This window comes from Rana temporaria, chromosome 4 (genome assembly GCF_905171775.1).
Source record: "Rana temporaria chromosome 4, aRanTem1.1, whole genome shotgun sequence".
Classification (NCBI taxonomy): domain Eukaryota; kingdom Metazoa; phylum Chordata; class Amphibia; order Anura; family Ranidae; genus Rana; species Rana temporaria.
In genome coordinates this window covers 144220377-144243892 of record NC_053492.1, presented here as the reverse complement: position 1 = coordinate 144243892, position 23516 = coordinate 144220377, and the positions used below count along the sequence as shown (strand labels likewise).

The 23516-nt window shown below is 41.5% G+C and overlaps 1 protein-coding gene across 1 annotated transcript in view; it reads right to left on the bottom strand.

Annotated features, from left to right (window-relative positions):
• LOC120936634 (guanylate cyclase soluble subunit beta-2-like) overlaps positions 1-23516 on the bottom strand; it is a 92345-nt gene that overhangs the window by 62981 nt on the left and 5848 nt on the right. Inside the window, exons 2-4 of the mRNA XM_040349122.1 lie at positions 18022-18095; positions 5771-5865; positions 243-403 (exon numbers count right to left, since the gene is read on the bottom strand). Coding sequence (XP_040205056.1) covers positions 243-403; positions 5771-5865; positions 18022-18095 — 330 coding nt within the window. The remainder of the gene's footprint in view (positions 1-242; positions 404-5770; positions 5866-18021; positions 18096-23516) is intronic.

Here is a 23516-nt window from a genome sequence, read left to right as displayed (position 1 = left end):
ATTGCCTTGAAAGCAAAATATTATTACAATATTAAAATACACATACTGTGCAACAGATAATATTTATATCCAAACATACGTACATACAGTATATTTGTCAGATTTTATCGTGAGAGAAAAAAACAAAACAGTGAAAACAAGACTATACAATATATATAAAAGGGTCTATGAAATTGTGACTTTAACCTTGCTCTTCATGCATTGCTATCTTTGGCCTGTATCAGACGTTGATAATATCTCACCTGGTAGGAAAGTGATAGATAGCTGTGTAAGGCGTCCAGGTTAGCAATAAATTCATATAGATTTCCACCCAGAGTTCTCAGCATGTGATCATATCCTGACCTTTTGCAGAACTCAAAGAAATACTCTCCAAACTGTTGCAGTACAGCCTCCGGAGAAATATCTAGGGAACAATAGTAAATTGTGTGTCAGCATGCAGTACTGATGATACAGATTTGAACAAGAGCATAGGAGTTGTTCATATTACAAGAAAGTATGTACAGGTAAATACTTATTGCTGATAATTCCATGAAGTATGTAATAAGTCTGAGCGTTCCTATATGATATTTTTTATGCATTACTGTAAATACAGTCAGCTCATGCATTCACCCCTGCCAACCTACCTAAAATACTATCATTGTTGAACAAGTGCACAAAAGGAAGCATATCACGGTACAGTGAGAATCATTGTAGTATTAGTGGGCACTAAAGTATTCACATATAATCAGCTGGTTCTAAACTATTATTAGTAAATAACCAATAGGCCCTCTAAACAGACAGTGGCCTTATGATACTGCACACTGCCATTTTTATTTCAGAAAGGCAGTTCTAAAAATCTTACTGTTCATCCATATGCATTCAAGGCTGTACTGGCATAAGAAAGCAGCCAAGACGTAGCAGCCCAGATGGCTGGCTCATTGTTCAGTACTACAGCTTGACAAATTTGGCAAACAGTCTTTGCACTTAGAAGGTTCAAGCTAAGCAACAAACAAGAAAAAAATAAGATGCATTGTAGATCACAATGTGTACGTGACATTGTGCCTCGATTCATCAAGCCTTTCTGAGCGCCAATTGTTGTAGCCTATGATAAATGATTGTAAATCCATACCAACCAATAATATTAAATGCCCATTGGAAGTCTCATAGCTTTTTATCTCTTTGTGGCCCTGTACCATGGATTGTATGATACGGGACTGATCTGTGCGTGAAAATGCTTTAGAATAACTTTTCTGTTCAGTGAAATGCTGTTTCCTGATTCTTCGCAGTACTCTGTACTGACATTGCTGAGTAACAGCTACATCATTGGTGTATCTATGGAAAACAGGGCCCATGGCAAGAGCTGAAGTTGCAAACATCTCACACCAATATTTTAAATAACTTTACCATAATATCAATTCATATCCATAACATAAGAGTGTTTGATTCACGAACCCAGCACACTGTATTTGCAGTCTAATCCAACGCTATACTGTGTGACAGTGTAATAAGGGGGGAACTAATGCGCAAAACCAAACTAACCAGGGGCACTAAAATAATGTTTAGAATAAAATATTAAAATCACTATAAAATTAATATTAAAAGCAGCAGCCACTACTGTAAGGTGCTCACGCACCGAATAGCATATGTAAAGAGGGGGGTGCAGTCTTTCAGACTCTGGACAGTTTTCTTAGCAATGTTCACGCTTCATTGCTGTGAGTGGCACATCCTTGTTTTACAAATTGGTGAACTTTCACATCAGAAGTCCACTTCACATTAGGAGCCCTTTCACAACAGAACCACCCCTTCCATCAGAAGCTCTCTTGACATCATTGTCCTCCAAAGCCAGGGACACCAGAGTTCTTATGCCACGTACACACGATCATTTTTCGGCATGAAAAAAACGTTGTTTTTCAAAAACGTCATTTAAAATGATCGTGTGTGGGCTACACATCATTTTTCAGGTTCTGAAAAACGACAAAAAAAAAATTCGAACATGCTGCATTTTTTAACGTCGTTTTAAACAATGTTGTTTTTCGGGTTGTAAAAAATGATCGTGTGTGGGCTAAAACGACGTAAAAAACCCGCGCATGCTCAGAAGCAAGTTATGAGACAGGAGCGCTCGTTCTGGTAAAACTACCGTTCATAATGGAGTAAGCACATTCATCGCGCTGTAACAGACAGAAAATCGTGAATCGTCTTTTACTAACACTTAATCAGCTAAAGCAGCCCCAAGGCGAATGGAACTTCCCCTTTATAGTGCCGTTGTACATGTTGTATGTCACCGCGCTTTGCTAGATAATTTTTTAAAAACGATGGTGTGTAGGCAAAGTAATTTTAATGATGAAGTTGGGAAAACTTAGTTTTTTGGACATGCTGAAAAACAACGTTTTTTTTTCATGCTGAAAAATGATTGTGTGTACGCGGCATTAGAGCTTCTCTTACACACAAATAATGCACCAACTGCATCAAAATAATCATACCCTGGCTAGACCCTACTCTACTCTGCAAAATGTAAAAAGACTTATCGGTACTTGCTTATAGCATGCAATAATGGACAGATAATAAAAAATATACTGTATGTTCTCAAATCCAGATAGCTTTACATATCCCACCAGGTGCTAAGGGGGGGGGGGGGTTGGCCCCCTCAAATCAATATCCTACCTATTAATTAGTACAGCAGCAGCAAAATGTCAGAGGGCGGAAGGAGGGGCAGGTCAGGAAGGATGTGAAATTCAATCCTCCTGCCCTGGATTGGTGTCATATGTTTCCATTATGCAGGTGGGCCAAGTGCACACACATGACATGGTGTGGTGCCATTAAATAGAGAACTCTGGATTTTACAATATGTGCATGGGTTGCAGCGTGGTGCGCAGTCAAAAATTCACACATGGGTTGTATTGAAAAAATGTAGCAGTTCACAACAAATCCAGTGAGAAAGCCACCCAGCCAGGCACACTCACAGTTCAGTACCGTGAAAAGAGAAGATTCCAGCCAGAATGGCAGTGTTAGTTGAGAGGGGACTCAATGCGCCCTGGCCGTCTGGTCCCCAATCAGGAGAATGTGGAGAAGAGATGAGGCCCTGCTCTTACCCTCCTTGTCAGGAACCTTCCCCAAGCACTATTACTGTCCCTCACAGACAGGGTACCTGTCCCTTCTATGTCCAGTCGCCAAAGTGTGCCAAAACACCGGAGCCAGGGCCTTAAAAAGGCTCTGCTTGACCCAAGATGGCTGCTTGAGTCACATGGAGCAGCAGCATCCAATAGGATAGCTTTCCCAGTGACCCAGGAAACCATAGAGGAACCTTGCTTCTCCTGACTTCCTCTCCAGCAACAGAGCCACTGTGGAAGAGCACCACCTGCAGTAGAGAAAGTAGACTGCACCTGTCTACAAATAAAATAAGGGTGCTCTGATGTGCTAATGTCATAGGTGGGTTTTGCGGGTGCTAATGGAATTGTTTGGGGTTCTATAGCATGCCCAAGCACCCCCCTGGTACTGCCTCTATTCAAGTGGCCCCAAGGGCACATGCCATACCCTGCCCTCTGAGCTACACACCTCAGTACAAGTGACCTTACACAAACCCGTATTGTAGAGAAGGGGAGGAGCTATATCAAACCAGACCTGCTACAGAGAACTGATTACAGATGATTGCAGGGGTTCCAACTGTTGTTTATTGGATTCTACATTCTTAACTAGGCACACTGCAGAACTGCTATAATGGGAAAGTGGAGGTAACACTAAGAAAGGGGAGGTTGCTGGTACAAGGTATACGATAATGCATATCTATTCCTCTGATTTAAGATGGGCATTAAAGGAACACAAGCCTATCCTGCAAATGCCTGTTTAGCCACGTTGTTTAAAATGTCATGTGTTTATAAACCTGGAGAATATATAGGTTCAGATTACCAAACTGCAATTTGCTCAGTGATGATCATTGACAAAAAGCCTGAGTTCACCTGTTCACCTTTTCCCCGAAAATAGCCCATGCAGTTAAGAGGCCTCAGTAAATACTAAAAAACTGTGCAGCTTTGTAAAAAGTTGATTAATTGTATTGTCATACTTTGTAAAATGTTCATGAATTTTTATCATACCTGTAGGCCAATTGGACCACCAGAAGCCTGAATGACAAACTTCCAATTAGCAATCACCACATCCTGCCTTGTTGCTAGGGCGCAACAAAGTAGGATTTGGGAAGTGCTAACTGGGAGTTATTCAGGCCAGGCTTCTGGTGGTCCAATCATTATACAGGATTATTATACAGGATTTATATAGTGCCGACAGTTTTCACAGCGCTTTACAACATTAGGTAGGGCAGACAGTACAATTACAATACAATTCAACACAAGAGGAATCAGAGGACCCTGCTCGTTAGAGTTTACAATCTAGGAAGAAGGGTCAAGTGATACAAAAGTGTAATAATAACTGCGTGGGATGAGCTGATGAATAAAAAAAAAAAGCAGTTGTTAGGTGGAGGCAGGGTAGGCTTTTCCAAAGAGAAACGTTTTTGTGGATCGCCTAAAAGTAGAGCCTTATGGAGATAGTCAATTGGCCTACAGGTATGATAAAAAAAAAATAACGAACATTTTACAAAGCTATACTGTTTCTTTTAAATCTAATGGGGCACCTTGGCTGCATAAGCTATTTTGTGGAAAAGGTGAACATAGCCTTTAAAAAGAGAGATCATGTGTAAAGAGTTGTCTGTTAATATCCTAGGGCCAGATTCACGTAGAATTCCGTTGGCGTAACGTATTGCATTTACGTTACACCGCCGCAAGTTTTATGGGCAAGTGCTTGATTCACAAAGCACTTGCCTGTGAACTTGCGGCGGCGTAGCGTAAATCCGTCCGGCGCAAGCCCGTCTAATTCAAATGGGGCCTGTATCATTTAAAATAGGCGCGTTCCCGCACCGAACGTACAGCGCATGCTCCAAATTTGAAATTTCCCGCCGTGCTTTGCGCAAAATGACGTTGCACCGACGTAATTTTTTGAACGTCGACGTGAGTTACGTCCTTTCCTATTCACGGACAACTTACACAAAAAAAAAAATTTGAAATTCGACGCGGGAACGACGCCCATACTTTAACATGGCAAGTCTAAAGATAGGTCACGAAATACCAGCTTTAACTATACGTAAGAGAATGCGACGGCCGCGCGTACCTTCGTGAATCGCCGTAAACAGCTAATTAGCATACCCAAAGCGGAAAACGACGCGAACTCCACCCAACGGGCGCCAAAGTATTACACCTACGATCCGAAGGCGTACGAAGCCTGTCGGATCGAAGCCAAAAGCCGTCGTATCTTGGTTTGAGGATTCAAACTAAAGATACGACGCGGCAAATTTGAAAATACGCCGGAGTATCAGTAGATACTCCGGCGTATTTCTTCTGTGAATCTGGCCCCTAGTACTTTACCTAGTTTAGACATTAAAATGGTTCAATGGCTTATGTCTCTTAAATTATATTGCTAACACATTTACATTTTGTTCCATTCTTCTAGAGATATATATATATATATATATATATATATATATATATATATATATATATATATTTAAATTTAAATTGAACGCTGCAGTGTTTTGGCACCCTCATGTTCCCTGATTAAGTGTATATTTATTCATAATGTGTATATACATGATTGAAATATTGTCAAAGCAGATAATCATATGCTTCCCTGAGGTACATATTAATCAAGTCATCCCTTTCATCCAATGTCATTCAGTCAGACTGTTTAACTATTACTTCAATTTAATAGAAAATAGCGTGAATAAATTGTGTTTTGTATATACACTTACCCAGGATCTGGCAGGCTTTTTCCACCAACTGCAATGTTATGTCGTCCTTGTAAACCTCGTACGTCATGAAGGTGTCCTGAACTCCAGTTTTTATTCTGTGTAAGGGACACACATAAATCCTGTCAGTAAACAGCCTTAGTATCAGCTCATAATGTGAACCTCCAGCCGTGCTACAGCTACATTGCACAGTCTGCTGATAATTAAACCGATTTTTCATATGTACAGATACATTGCTGTCTTCATTTCCTGAGCAGCCAGAAGAAATCGGCTGGCTAACCAGCTCAGTAAATTTCACTTCATCCTTCTGTCCACACTCCTGTGGTACATATTACCTCACAAGTTAATATGTGAGTCGTGTCTTCCTTGTATGTCACATGAATGCATACCTCACATACCTCTATTTTTGAGGGGCTTAAAAACTGGAGAAATACTGTAGGTAAATACATACTGCATATATGTGAAAAGGGTCTATGAACGTTCTCTTTTATCCTTATGGTACCAAACAATTTTCCTAAAAAAGATGGGACTTTAAATGGATCACAGACAGAAAATATATGGAAAAAAATGTAATTGAATTGTATTACATAAATAGACAAATCATGATGAAAAACATGATACAAAGCATTGTATAAAACCAAAACATATGCATGAAAACACAGAATTAAAAGACAAACTAAGAATGAAAGTCCAGAAGCTGTCAAAACGACAGATCTGCCAACGCGTTTCGAAAAACACTTATGGTTTATATCTTCTTCAGGGATTGCACCAGGCTTATTGTTTTCAAAGCTGAAAGTTGGATCCCTGCTAAGAGCTCAAATGCGATAATTCAATTGGACGTAAAGGGTCAGAGGAGAATATCCATCCATCACATGCATGTATAGGTCAGATTACCACGCACCCGGGGGGGGGGGGGGTTCCTAAAGGGATGCTGTAGTGAGCAGGAGGAAATCCGGATTTGTCTAAGAATTAATATTTTCAGGAGTTTAGCAGTGACGTGCCAGAACAGATACGTAGAAGATCAGACAGATTTTAGCATAATCTAATATCCATGTCCTAATTTTATCTAGTAGTTGGACAGGGTCCAGAAGAGGAAGGGGTATATCCTCAACTGATGGATCTGTAATGATCTTACTCCTGGACAGGCTCAACGTGACTCCTATTGTCAGTCATTATTGTTGTGTTGATGTCACACAAGCAACCTCCAATCCACCACAGGTCCTGGATATGCTTCAGGGAATATATACAAGAAAAGGTTATGTTTTTCATTTAATGACAGTCGGTGCAAATGGTTAAATGCATGTAAATATAGGCATGAGTGTGCATTCTGTCATCCTGTTTTCAAGTGTTTTCGGAAGCTACAGGTAGATCAAAAGGAGCATTTTCAAAAAAGTGGAAACGCCTGGGATTACCCAAAGAATTCTCCCATGGCTACAATGGCACCCAAACCAGCAGATAGCTTCAATGTTAACTGAAGGTTTTATAATAGGTTTTGATTTACCATCATTTGAAGGAGAATGATGTACTTTAGTTAGGAATTTAAAATCAGTTAGGGAGTTTCCTAATGTGGTTAGGCAGAAATTGCTTAAGGAAGTGGAAGCAGGTAGAATGAAAGGTCAATTTGAATTTTCTCATTTTGAGAACTTTCGAGTGTCTCATATGGGGGTAGTCCCCAAGAAAGAACCAAATGAATTTTGTATCATTCACCACCTTTCATTTTCTTTTGACAATTCATTGAATGAATGACGCTTCATCACGGTAATCATCATTGGAATGAGCTTTGCAGAAGCTGAAGGTAGGAAAGAATGCTTTGTTGGCAAAGGCAGACATAAAGTCAGCTTTTAGGCTCCTCCCTTTAAATCCAAAATAACTTAACTCGTTGGGAATATGTTTTGAGAATGATTTTTATTTTGACAAATGTTTGTCGATGGGCTATTTGGGATCTTTTTATCTTTTTCATCCTTCATTGAATGGGTAGTAAATGAGGTGGCTAATTCCCAATTTCCGATCCATTACTTAGATGATATTTTATTTATGGGTTCCGAAGCGTCGAATTAGTGTCTTCCTTCACTAGGTACATTCTTTTTCAGTCTGTGATCATTTTGGTAGATAAAACTGTTTTTCCAACTACCACAATCAAATTTTTAGGTATTACCTTGGACACAGTAGCAGGTGAGTTTTGTCTTGACAGCGATAAGTTATATAAGCTTACACAACTGTTTTTATCTTTTATAAGGAAAAAATTATAACTTAAAAAGAAATGCAGTCACTATTGGATCAATTGGCATTTGTGTCCAGGGTCCTTTCAGTGGGTAGGGTATTCTCCAGAAAGTTGTACAGTAGTATTTTGGGCCTAAAAAAATCCATCGACTCATATCAGACTGACATCAGACATAAAAGAAAACATGCTGGTCTGGTTAAAATTCTTAGAGCTTTTTAATGAGAAAACTCTGTGGCAGCAGGAATTTATTTGTGATAGCGATTTCTGCTTAACAATAGATGTGGCAGGCTTGGTTGGGTTTGGGTCTATCTGGAGGAGACATTGGTGTGTGTCCACTTGGCAAAATAGGTGGATTGCAAATGGCTTTTGTAAAAACATAGTTCTGCTAGAATTATTCCCTGTGGTTGTTTCCTTGGAACTATGGGGTCCTCAGTTTGCCAATAAGAGAATAATAATCAGTTCAGATCAGTGGCGGCTGGTGCACAAAATTTTTAGGGGGGCGCAAACAAATGAAAAAAAAAAGACAATTGCAGCTTCACTGTGCCCATCAAAGGCAGCCACTGTGCCCATCAAATGCAGCCACTGTGCCATGCCATCAATTGTCGCCACTGTGCAATCAATTGTCGCCACTGTGCCATCAATTGTCACCACTGTGCCATCAATTGTCACCACTGTGCCCATCAATTGTCACCACTGTGCCATGCCAAACGCAGCCACTGTGCCATCAAACGCAGCCACTGTGCCATGCCATCAATTGTTACCACTGTGCCCACATCAATTGTCGCCACTGTGCCCACATCAATTGTCCCCACTGTGCCCACATCAATTGTCGCCACTGTGCCCACATCAATTGTCCCCACTATGCCCACATCAATTGTCCCCACTGTGCCCACATCAATTGTCCCCATTGTGCCCACATCATTTATCCCCACTGTGCCCACATCAATTGTCACCACTGTGCCCACATCAATTGCCCCCACTGTGCCCACATCAATTGTCCCCACATCAATTGTCCCCGCTGTGCCCACATCAATTGTCCCTACTGTGCCCACATCAATTGTCCCCACTGTGCCCACATCAATTGTCGCCACATCGATTGTCCCCACTGTGCCCACATCAATTGTCGCCACTGTGCCCACATCAATTGTCGCCACTGTGCCCACATCAATTGTCGCCACTGTGCCCACATCAATTGTCCCCACTGTGCCCACATCAATTGTCCCCCACTGTGCCCACATCAATTGTCCCCACTGTGCCCACATCAATTGTCCCCCACTGTGCCCACATCAATTGTCCCCACATCAATTGTCCCCACATCAATTGTCCCCACTGTGCCCTGTAAAATGCTGCCAGTCAGATTGCCCCCCGCCCGGGACTTACCTTTCTGGGGTTCGCAATCCTCCTTCCGCGGTCCCTCGATGTCTTCTGCCGCCCTCGATGACGCTTCAGCCAATCAGGTTACTGATAACCAGAATCAGTGAACCTGATTGGCTGAGATGGCCGTCAGTCTTATCCAAGGGACGTAGGCGTAGCCCACTACCTTCCGAGGATAAGACATCCGGGAGCTGAAGGGCTGTACTGGGAAAGCCTATCAGAGCCGGTGGCTCTGATAGGCACTTTCGCACAGCCAACCAGCTGTCCTTATTCAGATAATCGACGCCCAATGTCCGGTTATCTGAATAGGCTGGCCAAAATAACATACACTCATACAATGCATGAGTGTATGTTATTTGCGCAGCGCTACAGAACGAATTTTTAAAAGCCTTAAAGGGCCCGTTTTTTTTTCCGTTTTTTTATGACTACAGAAGGGGGGGGGGGGGCGGCGCTTTGCTCATTTTTTCTTTGCTTGTTTGGGGGTGGAGTCTGGACGGCCCCTGGGAGTGTTTTTGTGGTCGGTGGTAGGCGGTGCCTGGGCCTACATGTTTTCCTATTTAATCAGTGTAAGTGGACGGTCATGCACTGCTGGGCTCTGAGGAAGAGGTCTCTGTTACCTCGAAACGCGTCAGCCAAGCAGCAACGCTCCTCGCCAACCCCCCCCCCCCCTACATTCTGGAGTGTGGTTTGAGGGGTATTTCAATTATCGTTTGACAAGCCTTTTATCATTCTTTGTTTGTGAGTAGTTTTCATTATTTAAATTTTTCATTAAAATTTGCCAAACGGTAGTACACGAGGCTGGTGCGCCTTTCTTTCTCCTTTTTTGTCTTCTATCAGGATTCCCCCATCCATGAAGGGCAGCAAGGCCTCTGTTACTACGGGTTTTTTTGACATCTATAGAGAACTGTATGTAGACATTTGATCAATCATCAAGGATCCCACTTGTGCGCAGGAGTTTGTGTTTTTTATTCGGCGCCCGGGAACCCCCTATGGACGGGCAACCACTGGTTGGAATGCGGACGGTGACCCATCACCTTTATATTGCTTATTCTCTTTAATGAGGCTTTTTACAATATGGTTTAGTCATCCAGGTTTAACCTTACTCTTCTATATGTATTGCCTATTGGGATTCACTGTGAGATACCTTTGTTTAATATGCTCCTAAATAATTCCCATTTTTCTTCCATGTTCAATGTTTTAAGGATTTGGTCCCAATTGATGTCATGTATGAATGACTACAGTTTATTACATGTACAGTATACTCCTTCAAAAGGCAACTTAGACCAAATACCTATTCAGGCACATAGATACCAGCAGACCTGTGGAACCTATTAAATTTAAAACGTCATGACCCAACAGACCACTTTTTTCAGATTTTTTTATATTTTTTTCCCTTTTTTCAGATATATCTATGTGCTGCTTGCTTCAACCAACATGGCTGGGAGAGTCAATGTTCTTTAAAGGGCAGTCAGTGAGCTATATGTAGCAGCAGGGCAGTCAGTGAACAGTATGTAGCAGCAGAGCAGTCATAGTGATAGGGTAGGCCAGTATGTGGCGGCACAGCAGTCAGTGAGCGGTATGCAGCAGCAGGGCAGTCAGTGAGCAATATGTAGTGGCAGGGCAGTCAATGATCAGTATTTAGCAGCAGGGCACTCAGTGAGCAGTATGTAGTAGCAGGGCAATCAGTGAGCACTATGTAGTGGCATGGCAGTCAGTGAGTGATATGTAACAGTAGTTCAGTCAGTGGGTGGTTTGTAGCAGCAGAGCAGTCAGTCAGTAATCAAGGAATCAAGCAGTCAGCAATATCAGGATCAGGAAGGAATTTTTTTCCCCTGCTGAGGCAATTGGATCGTGCTTTTCTGGGGTTTTTCACCTTCCTCGTGATCAACTTTGGGTATAGTATTGGGTATATGGGATTGTATGATATTTTTTATTTATTTATTTTAATGGTTGAACTAGATGGACTTGTGTCCTTTTTCAACCTGACTAACTATGTAACTATGTAATAATTCCTAAACTTAGCAACTTCTAGTGGCCAAATGCAGTTTTTTTTTTTTGCACAAAATAATTTTAGTCCTGAAGATTAGTTAAAACCCCAAACAATAAATAATTTCTGAAAGCAGACAGAATAACATGTAGAATAAAATGATGGTAGTTCAAATTTTTCATGTTATGCAATATTCGTTAACAGTTTATCAACTGCAATCTTTTTGTAGAAATACACTAAAGGTAATTTGAGGCTACACAAATAAAGATAAATAAAACCAATATATTAACAATTTTTTCTTAAATATAAAAGATTGGGTTGCGCAGAGTAAACAGATACCCAACATGTCAAGCCTTAAATTTGTGAACTCCCATAAAATGCTTTCAAACTTCGGTATATTTTCCATAGGTGAGTTTTTAAAAGCCTATACAGTTCATTGTGCATAGTGATATGCAATGTTTGTATCAAAAGCAACATTTTCATCAGTAGGCATCCCTGATGGTTGCATTTATGTTTAAATGTGCCCGATGTGGTGGCGGGATGAGGTAAACATTTCTTGGGAGGGCTTTTAGGTGCTTGGGTGTAACTTAATTTTTTTTCTTTCACTAATATTTTATTTATATCACATAGGGGACAAAAAAATCTCCTATGTGATATCATTTCTTTGTGATAGGTTCTTTTTAATATCACCTGCCTTCCGTTGAAACTAATGGAGCCAATATCCTCTCCAGGGTCACAAAAAATGATTGGGTGGCTGTGCAGTTGGCTTGTGGATAGAGATGGGCTTAGGCATATTTGGGATCCTAGTTTGAACCCACCTGCCCGATCCTGCCAGGAAGCCGACACTGCGCACCGCTAATCACAGGCAGTGAGACAGCTGCACAGTTTGGGAAATGTCTCAATGCTTGTGATTAGCTGTGTGCAGTGTTGGCTTCCTGGCAGGATCAAGCAGGTGAATTGGGACTAGGATCCCGAACATGCCTGAGCCCATCTCTACTTATACACACTCCCAGTGGTTGCAGTAAAGACTTAGGCCTCATTCACACTACGGGCCGTTCGGGTCCGTCTGTCACGGACCTGAACGGCCGCTCCATGCATCGCTATGGAGCATCGGATGTCAGCGGAGACATGTCCGCTGACATCCGACCCGATCTGATCTGCTAAAAACAGACATATGGGGGGCACGTCCCCATCCGTCCATGCGGATCGGATCGGGTAAGATCTGATGAAGATGGACATGCTGTCCGTTTTCATCAGATCGCTCCATTGGAGGACAGCGGTGCCCGACAAGCCCCTCCCCACTCAGTGAGCAGAGAGGAGCTTGTCATCCGTCGGCTCAGCGGAGATCTGCGGACTGATCTCCCGCTGAGCTGACAGGAGCAGGCGGACTCCGTAGCGACAGAGTCCGCCTGTGTGAATGAGGCCCTAAAGCAATGGCAGTAAAAGAGTAAACCAATTAAAAACATTTAACCAGCAAAGGAAATAGCCTAATAACATTTATTGTTTTGTCCCATTTACATAGAATGGATGTACATGCACTTTCACTGGTCGCATTGCTATGCAAACTTTTTATAAATATACAGCATAATTTACAGGGTTAAGGGTGTACCACTCTGTAAACACCACACCCACAAACATTCACAGTTGGTAAAGGTCACAGATTAGATAAGTAAGAGCACAGCTCACATGCCTGTAACTCTAAGGTGAAACAGAAACACAAACTAGAGAACAGTATTACAATTTCCACACATTTTTAAATAACTGTTACATGTTACAATATTTATGTTTCTAATTCTAAATAGCATTGCAATAAAGCCTGTTTTTGTGCATGGCTACTTTGGGAATACGTTTAATTAGTTACAAAATGCTGGCATAGAATCCTCTGCCTGCTGCTGCTATACACACACTGCTTGGACAATAAAACACACATTATAAGTACAAATGCTCAATATTCATTAATGAATTATATTTCCACATCAATGCAATCATTTCACAGCTCACCGATCATGAGTCATTTATTTGCTGCAAAACTTCCATATGTTTGTTCATAGATATGTACACACGAATTATTAATTATCCTGCTTAACATATCCTATAATAAAGATCTCTCTATTCTTGGACACATATTTTAAAACATATAAAAAAAAATTATGACTACAAAAAGACTAAAAAGAGGAAACAAATGAAAAACTCTGAAACTCTGAAATCAGTGAATGTATTTAATCAAGGTGATCACAAGGAAAGCAAGGATTGTATTTGTATTTCAAAAAAATGTTTTTAGTGGAATACTGAAGTATCTATGTATCAGTTCAAACTGTGGGTTCATTGGAGTCACATTGGAATGGATTTACTAAAACTGGAGAGTGCAAAATCTGGTGCAGCTCTACATGGAAACCAATCAGCTTCTAGGTTAATCGTCAAAGCTTACTTGAACAAGCTACCGTATTTATCGGCGTATAACACGCACAGGCGTATAACACGCACCCTAATTTTAAGAGGAAAGTTTCAGGAAAAAAAACGTTCCACAGCCCCCTGCGTATAACACGCAGGCACAGTTTACCCTTTACTTTCATGGTAAAAAAGTGAGTGTTATACGCCAATAAATACAGTAATTTTTAGAAGATGATTGGCTACCATGCACATTTGCACCAGATTTTGCACTGTCCAGTTTGAGTAAATCAACCCCATTTTGACAAGTCACTCCTCGTAATGACCTACAAGTCACTAGATGTCCACAATGTGCCAAATATACAGCATTGGTATATTTATGGTACAATTTCAAAACTGATCTGGTCCAAAGTTTACTGTATGGTACAATATAGCAATGTACAATTTTCCAACGACCTTTGTGATCAACTGTATTAAAACATCTGCAGCATTGTATACCTTATTCACCCATGTGTGGAGGAAGCATATCTCATATATAATAAACAAAGATAGTAGGAGGAAGTGTTCTATCTGGATAATGTAAAGTTGAGCTGCGGTGAATGCACATTTTTTGGATAATTTATGAGACCTTTTTTTCATAAAAGAGGAAAGAATTTTCTTGTTAGCATTTTGTAATCATAATAATTCATTTTTTTTTTACCTTTTTGTCTGTGAATAGCATTATAAGATATCTCTAGCTGAGTAGGTATTTTTTGTGTGCAAGTTATTCGTTAGAGTTTTGTCCTCTAGCTCAGGGGTCTCCAACCCCCCTGGGCCGTGAACTGTTTACCAGCGGGCCGCGAAGTCTGTGCTATCTGAGGTGCAGCGGGCGAGCAGAGAGATCGCCTCCATCACCACACTTCCGCCCACACAGGCCCGCCGCACTTCTGCTTACACAGCCCGCCGCTACACTGCTAGGGGTGAAGCAGGCGAGCAGAGAGATGACATCATCTCCCACTGCCTGCCCCACATCACCACTGTTCTCTCTCATGTGGAACTCACTGTGCTTAGTGACAATTTGCATCTAGGAGGCAGGAGACAGTGGCATGTGGCAATCTGCATCTGGTGGCATGTGGCAATCTACATCTGGTGGCATGTGGCAAGTGACTGTGGCAATCTACATCTGGTGGCATGTGGCAAGTGATTGTGGAAATCTGCATCTGGTGGCATGTGGAAAGTGACTGTGGCAATCTGCATCTGGTGGCAATCTGCATCTGGTGGCATGTGACAATCAGCATCTGGTGGCATGTGGAAAGTGACTGTGGCAATCTGCATGTGGTGGCAATCTGCATCTGGTGGCATGTGGCAATCTGCATCTGGTGGCATGTGGCAATCTGCATCTGGTGGCATGTGGCAATCTGCATATGGTGGCATGTGACTGTGGCAATCAGCTGCATCTGGTGGCAGATTCTGCATTATGGTGAGGTTAACTATTTAATTTTATATTACAATATAATAATAAAAATAATGCACTTCAATCATCCTGACACCATATTAACCATGGTGTTGTGATGATTGAAGTGCTAACGCCAACCATTTCCTGACAAACTGGCCGGGAAAAACCGCATTGTCACCCAGACCCCCCCTCTTGGGTCTTGGCACAATTTTCATCCACAATGCCGGTCCCCGGTGCCAAAAAGGTTGGGGACCACTGCTCTAGCTGATAGCACTGCACTAGATTTATATGCTGACACATATAGGGGCTTATGTGAAACTTCATAGATTGTTCTTAGATATGGTTTCCAGAATACACAGTTTGTATGCTTTTGATATAATTGACATGATGAAAACTTGAACATTTTGCCCAAACATTGGTTTGGGCCCTATTCACACTAATGCAAGGACTGGTACCAGAAGGGCCAAGACCTTTGTCACAGGGTTTAAAGTGGAACTTTACTAATGATTACTTGATAAAAATAAATGTTAGGAACATACATTCCACCTAATAATTATGTTACCAAAATGAGTGTGCTCTGTAAATTGCCTCCAGGATTGCTCCGGTTTCCTGAAGTGATCTAGCAGGACTTAATTTTCTGACTAAAGTTACACTTTAATGTACAGTATATGTGCTTTGCAAATACTCTAAACCACATGAGAGTACAAAGGTGTGAAGGCATGCGTGGCGTTCGTTGTGTGGTCATCAGGGTGGAATGCATTCTTGCAAGGTCACCTTCAAGTAGTTTTTACATACTACTCTGTTGGCTATAGCTTTTCTGTACTGCAATGCTAACGTTAAAGTGTAAACAGTACCATTAAATCTAATAGTTAGATATAATTACAATTGTAGTGTTATGTAGAAGTAACAGTCCAGTCCAGGGACTGTTTAGTTAAAGCGATATTCCAGCATAACCCTAACCTCTTCTAAAACGGTCCCCTCCCCCATCCAAAACCTATGCTTACTAACCCGTGTTAAGCCTTGTACACAAGGTTCGATTTTGAAAGGGAATTGTCTGTTGATAGACTGTTGTCCGAAATTCTTACCGTTAGTATGCTTCTTTTGACAATTGTTTTCCAATTTTCCGAAAACAAATGTTGGATGACAGGCCACCAAAAATGAAATTAGCAGAAGGGGCCCAAAGGGTGGCGCTCAAGAGCTGAAATTCCTTGTAGTATGTCACTACGTTCGTGTTTGTGGCACGACAATTTGTGTAGGGGTTAGTATGCAAGACAAGATCCTGGCCCTTTTTACAAAAATCAGACGCTCAGTCGTCCAACAATCAGACCATGTGTATGAGGCTTAAGAAAGATCTCCCCTGTGTCAGCTAGCTCCGACTGCAGGGGAGAGAGAGAGCACTCTGACAACAACTGGCAAATCCCTACAAGTGCAATGTCACTAAAAGGCCTCAATTGCCCATCCATTTCAGTGCTGGTTGACACAGGGGAGCTGGATCACATGACCAGACCCAAGTGACCCGAAAATAGGTAAGGATATGCATCTTTCTTTCTCAGGTTAGTAAGCAAAGTGTTAGGAGGGGGAGAGGCAGTTTTATTTTCCTTTATATAGACTGTGACAGTCAGTTAGGTCAGATTCAACCTAAAGACTTGCATTGGAAGAGCAATGAGCTGAACCTCACTATTACGTCTCTGGAGTATATATTCTACATACGTTCTTCTGAAGAATCCAGAGAAATAGGTGACAGACTAGCTTGGTCTGTAGTTGATCATCCATAAAAAATATATAGATAATGCACTTCAGAGGGAAAAAAGGATGCTCGGGTTACTGCAATGCTCTGACAGTCACCAGAAGTGATAGGAAATCTCCCTTAGGCTGGATTTACACCCATGCAGTTTTAGTGCTTTTTGCATTTTACAGATTTGCACTACAGTTCCTTTAACATGGTTTCCTATGGAACACATTCTGTAGTGCAAATCTGCAAAATGCAAAAAGCACTAAAAATGCATAAGTTTGAATCCAGCCTAATAGAGACACATAGCTAGATTCAGTAAGAGTTAGGTCGGCGTATCAGTAGAGTTTCCGTAAGAGATAGGCCGCCTAAAGTTATTCCATCAAATAGATGGAATAGTAATGTTAAGTATGGCCGCCGTTCCTGCGTCGAAATTCGAAAATTTTCCGTCGTTTGCGTAAGTCGTCCGTGAATAGGGATTTACGTCGTTTACGTCCACGTCGAAATCAATAGGCCCGTGCGGCGGACTTAGCCGCAATGCACACTGGGAAATGTAGGCGCCCGGCACATGCGCAGTTCAAGAAAAACGTCAATCACGTCGGGTCAAGCCTCATTATCATAAAACACGCTCCCCCTCAGACAAATTTGAATTAGGCGCCCTTACGCCCGCCCACTTTAGGCTACGCCGCCGTAACTTAGCAGGCAAGTACTTTGAGAATCAAGTACTTGCCTCGCTAACTTACGGCGGCGTAGCCTAAACACGCTAAGCTACGCCGCCACAAAGTTGCGGCCATCTCTCTGAATCTAGCTAACAGACAGCAATAAAAAACTGACATACGTGTGAACCTTTCCCACGCCATAAAAAATAAAAAAAAGTTTAACCTGAAGATTAATTTATAAGCTTGTTATTACAGGCTTATTTAAAAAGGCAATACAATAAGCAATGACTGTGGGATTGTGCATTTAGTTAGTGTCATATACCAACCAATCAAATTTCAGTTTCCTGAAGTCTGATCAGTGGAAAGGAGATAATAAATGTTTGCTATGGGTTACGCTTTGCAATGAGTCAGTTATGGTCATGTAATGTGCAGTGTACAATACATTGTTCACACATAATCACCTTAATAAGTCCCATGTTTCTTCACCATATTTCTCAATCACCAATGACTTCAAGCAGGTGTTAATGAATCCATACTGGAAGAAAATACATAGAACTTTTAGATTGGCAAAAATAGACATGGATCATGAAATCTGTTATATAATAAATCACATAAATTACGGTAACTGCTGCTTTTTCTTGAAAAATTCCAAAGGTAAGATGAAATTTGGGGTGAAAGCTGTTTACACACTGATCTTTCATGCCAACTGTCAACTCAATTGATTGTACTGAACCCAAAGGCCTTCACTTCTCTAAACAGAGATAAACATGTGTGTATGGCTAATCTCCTTGAGTAAGCCCCATTGGTAGGGTGAAACATGTTAGGGCGTGGCCTGGATGCATTTAAGCTGAGGCTGCTATCATCTATAACACGCTAGGTTTGTGCGGTATATGGTGGCTGAGATTTTTCTCTACTTGTCTGTGGATTACATGGTGTCAATACAGACTCCTAGCCTGTCATTACAAAATAAACAAAAAGAAACATGAACACCCAAAGGCTACCTCCCAAATCTTTATTTATTGTATGAAACAGCATCACAGGGTAAACATGGGGAGAACACAGTTGCCTTCTCTGCTCTAGAGTGCACTACCCTCCTGAAAATCACATGTCACCCTCTAAAATCCATAACTAAACCCTCCTATAAAAAAAACCTAGACAACCCACAACCACTAATCCTCTGAACCCTAATGGTATGCTATCTAGAGCCTCTTTTGGAAGCTGGGACAGCTCAGCTGTGACCACTAACATTGACAATCTCCTCACAAGGTACCCCTGAATGTGCACCTGCAACCTACCAGTCAATAGGTGGGACAAATGGGATGACCTCTTAGAACCCTGCCCGGAGAGCTCTACGCCTTAAAGTCTCAATGGGAGAATGTATTGAGCACCTCCGTTCCAGCCTATACCTGGGATCTATCCTACAACGCACATTATGCTACTAATACGTTTCCCATATGGAAAACATGAGTCCTTGTGCCAACTGTATGGGTATATGTAAATGCCTGTATACCCTATGAAAAGCCATCATATGATAGCTCAGATGTCCATTACACTACTGATTTGGGTATAATGACCCACACTGTTGGCTCATTGAACTGCTGATGATTCCACACCAGTGGCACTTCAGATCATAAAGTCAATAGGGAGTTGAGGCTTATTAACACAGCGGACAGTACACATGTAAATGCAAACAAAGTGGATTACATCCGATCCGGCTAGTATAAAGCTAGGTCCCAGCACTCCAGGTCCCCCGATGTGACTGTCAATAAGATCGGTCTGCAAAAACTTAAAGTATACACTGTCCCGCATCCTCAAATGTGGGCTCAATGTAAATTGAAGTCCTCTGGTTCCAAGATCTAAGTAGGAAAATCCACGGTGCTGTGTGTCAGGCAGCTGATTCCTCTATAGGTGCCACATACACAAAGTTCCAATGTTGAATCAAACTCCCATTTGAAGAGAGGAATCATCCAGCCATGCAGCCATAACAGGAGAGTAAGTGTGAGCTACAGACTAGCAGTGCGCCACTGATGTAAAAAAAGTCCCACGTTCGAAAGTTCCATTAGGACGATTGGTTGAGAGTCTCTGTGAATGGCTGTAATTAGCCAAGGTATGCAGTGCTACGGGGGATGAGGGGGGTCTGTTCCTATGCCTGGTCTATCTACATGTTTCGTTCTGCCCCTGTAACTTCGTCAGGACATATGGGCCCTCTTCCTGTTGCTGATATATTAAACATCTAAGCTCCACCTATTGGGTACCTTTCTTAAAACAGTAACTTTGTGGGCCCTGTTTTAACTTATATACTGTCACTAGGGGATTTTTACCACTCTTTTAATACACAAATAATTCATTAAACAAAATAAATTGTATATCACCTAAAAAAACATCAATGTGTACCAATGGCATCACCTTATTACACTCTATACACCCATGGCTTATAACGTCAAAGATACTCTTACTATACTTACTATAAAAATATACCTATATCACCTGAGAAGTTAAAAAGCGAATCTAGCATGAGTTATATGTTATCAGGTACCACATAGAACATAATTATTTCCACTGAAGATAAAAGCATGGGGTCAGCCAGCCATGATAGCAGCGGCAATGACATATCTCTCACAGAAAGCTATGCAATGAGAGATTGTTGTTAAGACCCCTGGGCGACATTAAGTCCAGGATAAAAATTGATCTTGGCCTCCTTTTGCAGCACTATTTTGTCTTTATCTCCCCCTCCTATCGGACAGTACAAGTTTATATATTACTGCACATTTAAAGGGGTTGTAAAGGAAAACATTTTTTCCCTAAATAGCTTCCTTTACCTTAGTGCACTCCTCCTTCAGTTACCTCATCCTTCAATTTTGCTTTTAAATGTCCTTATTTCATCTGAGAAATCCTCACTTCCTGTTCTTCTGTCTGTAACTACACACCGAAATGCAAGGCTTTCTTCCTGGTGTGGAGAAAGCCTCTTGAGGGGGGAGTGGGCGAGCAGGAGGGTCAGGAGGGTCAGGACGCCCACTAACACACAGCTCCTTTCTCTATCTGCAAAGTAGAGAGTGTCCTGACTTGCCTGCTCGCCCCCTCCCCCCCTCAAGAGGCTTTCTCCACACCATGGTGTGTAGCTACAGGCAGAACAGGAAGTGAGCATTTCTCAGAAGAAATAAGCACATTTAAAAGCAAAATTGAAGGATGAGGTAAGTGAAGGAGGACTGCACTAAGGTAAAGGAAGCTATTTAGGGAAAAAAAAGATATACCACAAAACTGGAGGAGCAGTTTGCGAAGAACCTAATTCTATATGTCCTTTTGCCTCCAGAGTCAGTGAAGGACTTTCCTTTTGTCTAGAAACTTTCATATACTACTGTGCCCACATAAATGTAATTTAGAGGGCCTGTCCCCCAAATAGAATCATCAGTCTGTTTTTTAGTCCTATATTCAATTTGAACTAGGACATCTCCTATAGTTGGCGCTCTTTTTGCAATCAAATTGGGTACAGGACCCAGAATTTCCAATGTTTGTTCAAGATTGTTCTTAAATGATTCCAATGTGTCCCATATGTAGTTACAACTCCTACTATTTCACGTTTTGATTCAGGTATGGTGTCTTTGGTGTTTTGTTCAAGTCCAAGTGTCTGTTCTCCACTAGTGTTGCTCACGAATATTCGCATTGCGAATATTCGTTACGAATATGGCATATTCGAATATTCGCGAATAACTCGAATTTTGCGGCCAATATTCGCTATTCCGAATATTCGTATTTTTTCAATTTTATTTTTAAAAAAGATCACACCCTAGTGATCTCCATCGACGTCTAAAAGCATTGCTGGTATGATTAGAGACCCTGGGCCGAGTAGCTAAGCTGAGGCGATCCTTTTATGTTGCCGAATATTCGCAATCGCGAATATTCAATTTCCGAATATTCGCAAATACTTTCTCCGCCCTTCTTTTGCATCAGAGCCAATCAGAGTTCTCCTACCACAGTTGTCATAGGAGAGAGTGGAGTGTTTCTGTGCGTTTTTTCCAGTGTATCACATCTTCAAAGAATTTTCCATCTTTTTTCCCGTGTCATCATCATTTGCATTTCACCTCTTTAATGAGAATAATAACTGTTTAACATAAAGACATTTAAGAGATGTCAACGTAAACGGTTTACTTGTATTTTCCAAATCTATGGTTATTCAATATTTATTAAACTAATCAATATACAAATTGGTCAAAGTAAACCCTCAAATCTATATAATAATGTATTTATTTTATTAATACCTTGTTAGTTGCAGGGTCCATTACGTAAAACCACACTTTTTCCAAAGGGCAGGTGAAATTGAATGTTTCAAAATTTCGCAATCAATTTCGCATTCGCATTAGCGAAATTTCGCAATCAGTTTCGCATTCGCATTAGCGAAATTTTGCAAACATTTTTTTTGATAAAATATCACGAATATTCGATTTTAGCGAATATTTCACAAATATTCGGCTATATATTCGTGATATATCGCGAAATCGAATATGGCGTATTCCGCTCAACACTATAATCTCCACTTTTATACAATGCTTTCTTCTTTTCTTTAGCTATAGAATTGTGGCTTTTTAAATGTTTTTGTTTTTATCCTTGTACAATCTTTAATAATCATAACGTCCAAAAATTCAATTTGATATGGATCTATCTTAAATGTAAGAATGATATTTCTATTATTCTTATTAAGGTCCAGGATTAAGTTGTTCTGAAGAGCCTCTCCACACCAACAGCACATCATCAATGTAGTGGACCCAATGGATCACATGTTGGTCAAAGGAAGGATGGGTGTATACATCTTCCCTCTCCCACCATCCTAAATGCAGACATGCATAAGAAGGGGCAAATGCGGCTCCCATGGCTACCCCCCTTACTTGACAGTAAAACTTGCTGTTAAAACATAAAGAAATTATTGTTCAGGACCATCTTTAACAGCTCCACCAGGAACTTGGGCATGTAGAACTTTGCGGACTCAACCTCCACCCCCCACTCGAACACAGTTATCTGGTATATTGAGATCCCTTAATTTCCACAAGGACTCCTAGCCTGACTTGCACCTTTAGTGGAGCACACTGAATGAAGGACATAGATGCCAGAGCTAAGGTCCTAAAGATGGTTTAGTTTCCCATGTGCATGCACTCACATACTGCCTTCACAACAGAACACCAGAGCTTGCTCCTTAGAGCCCATTCACACAGGTGCAACACAACTTCCCTTTGGGAGGCAACCTGGACACGGTTTGAGTATGAATCATCAGGCAACTTACAAGGCAACTTCAAGTTGAATCCAGGACAGTACAAGGCAACTTCAAGTCGCCTCCAGGACAGGAGGCTTTCCAGTGGCAAATCAAACAACAATCAGCTCTGTGGGAGGGAGGGGGAAGGGAGGGGTTTGCCTGAGAAATGTATGTTATCTTCCTGTATTGCTTCAGTTAAGACAGTGATCTGAATTCTGAGGCAACTTCCATTGAAATCAATGGGTACAAGTTGCCTACAAGTCACCTAGAAGTCTGATTGAAGTAGTACAGGAACCTTTTCTGAAGTAGGAGCGACTTCAGTAGTGTACATTTAGACGGCTCCCATTAATTTTCTCAACCGCGCGACTTGGGGCAACTTGGGGCGACTTAAAGTCGGATCCCAGGTCGCCCCAGTGTGAACCGGCTCTTAAAGTGGTTGTAAAACCACAAAGAACAACGAAAAGAAAAACTGTAAGACAAAGGCATATTGAGCTAGTATGCATAGCATACTAGCTCATTATGAAATACTCACGTTAGATCAAAGCCCCCGCAGCACTCCCAGTACACAGCTCGGGTGGGCAACATTGTTCCCGAAGTTACTTTCGGGTATGGCAGGCTCCGACGCTGTGAATGGCCGGAGCCACGATGATGCTGGTAATGGCACACTAGCTGAATCAATGGCACGAACATGCCATTGCTTCAGTGTGCATGTGC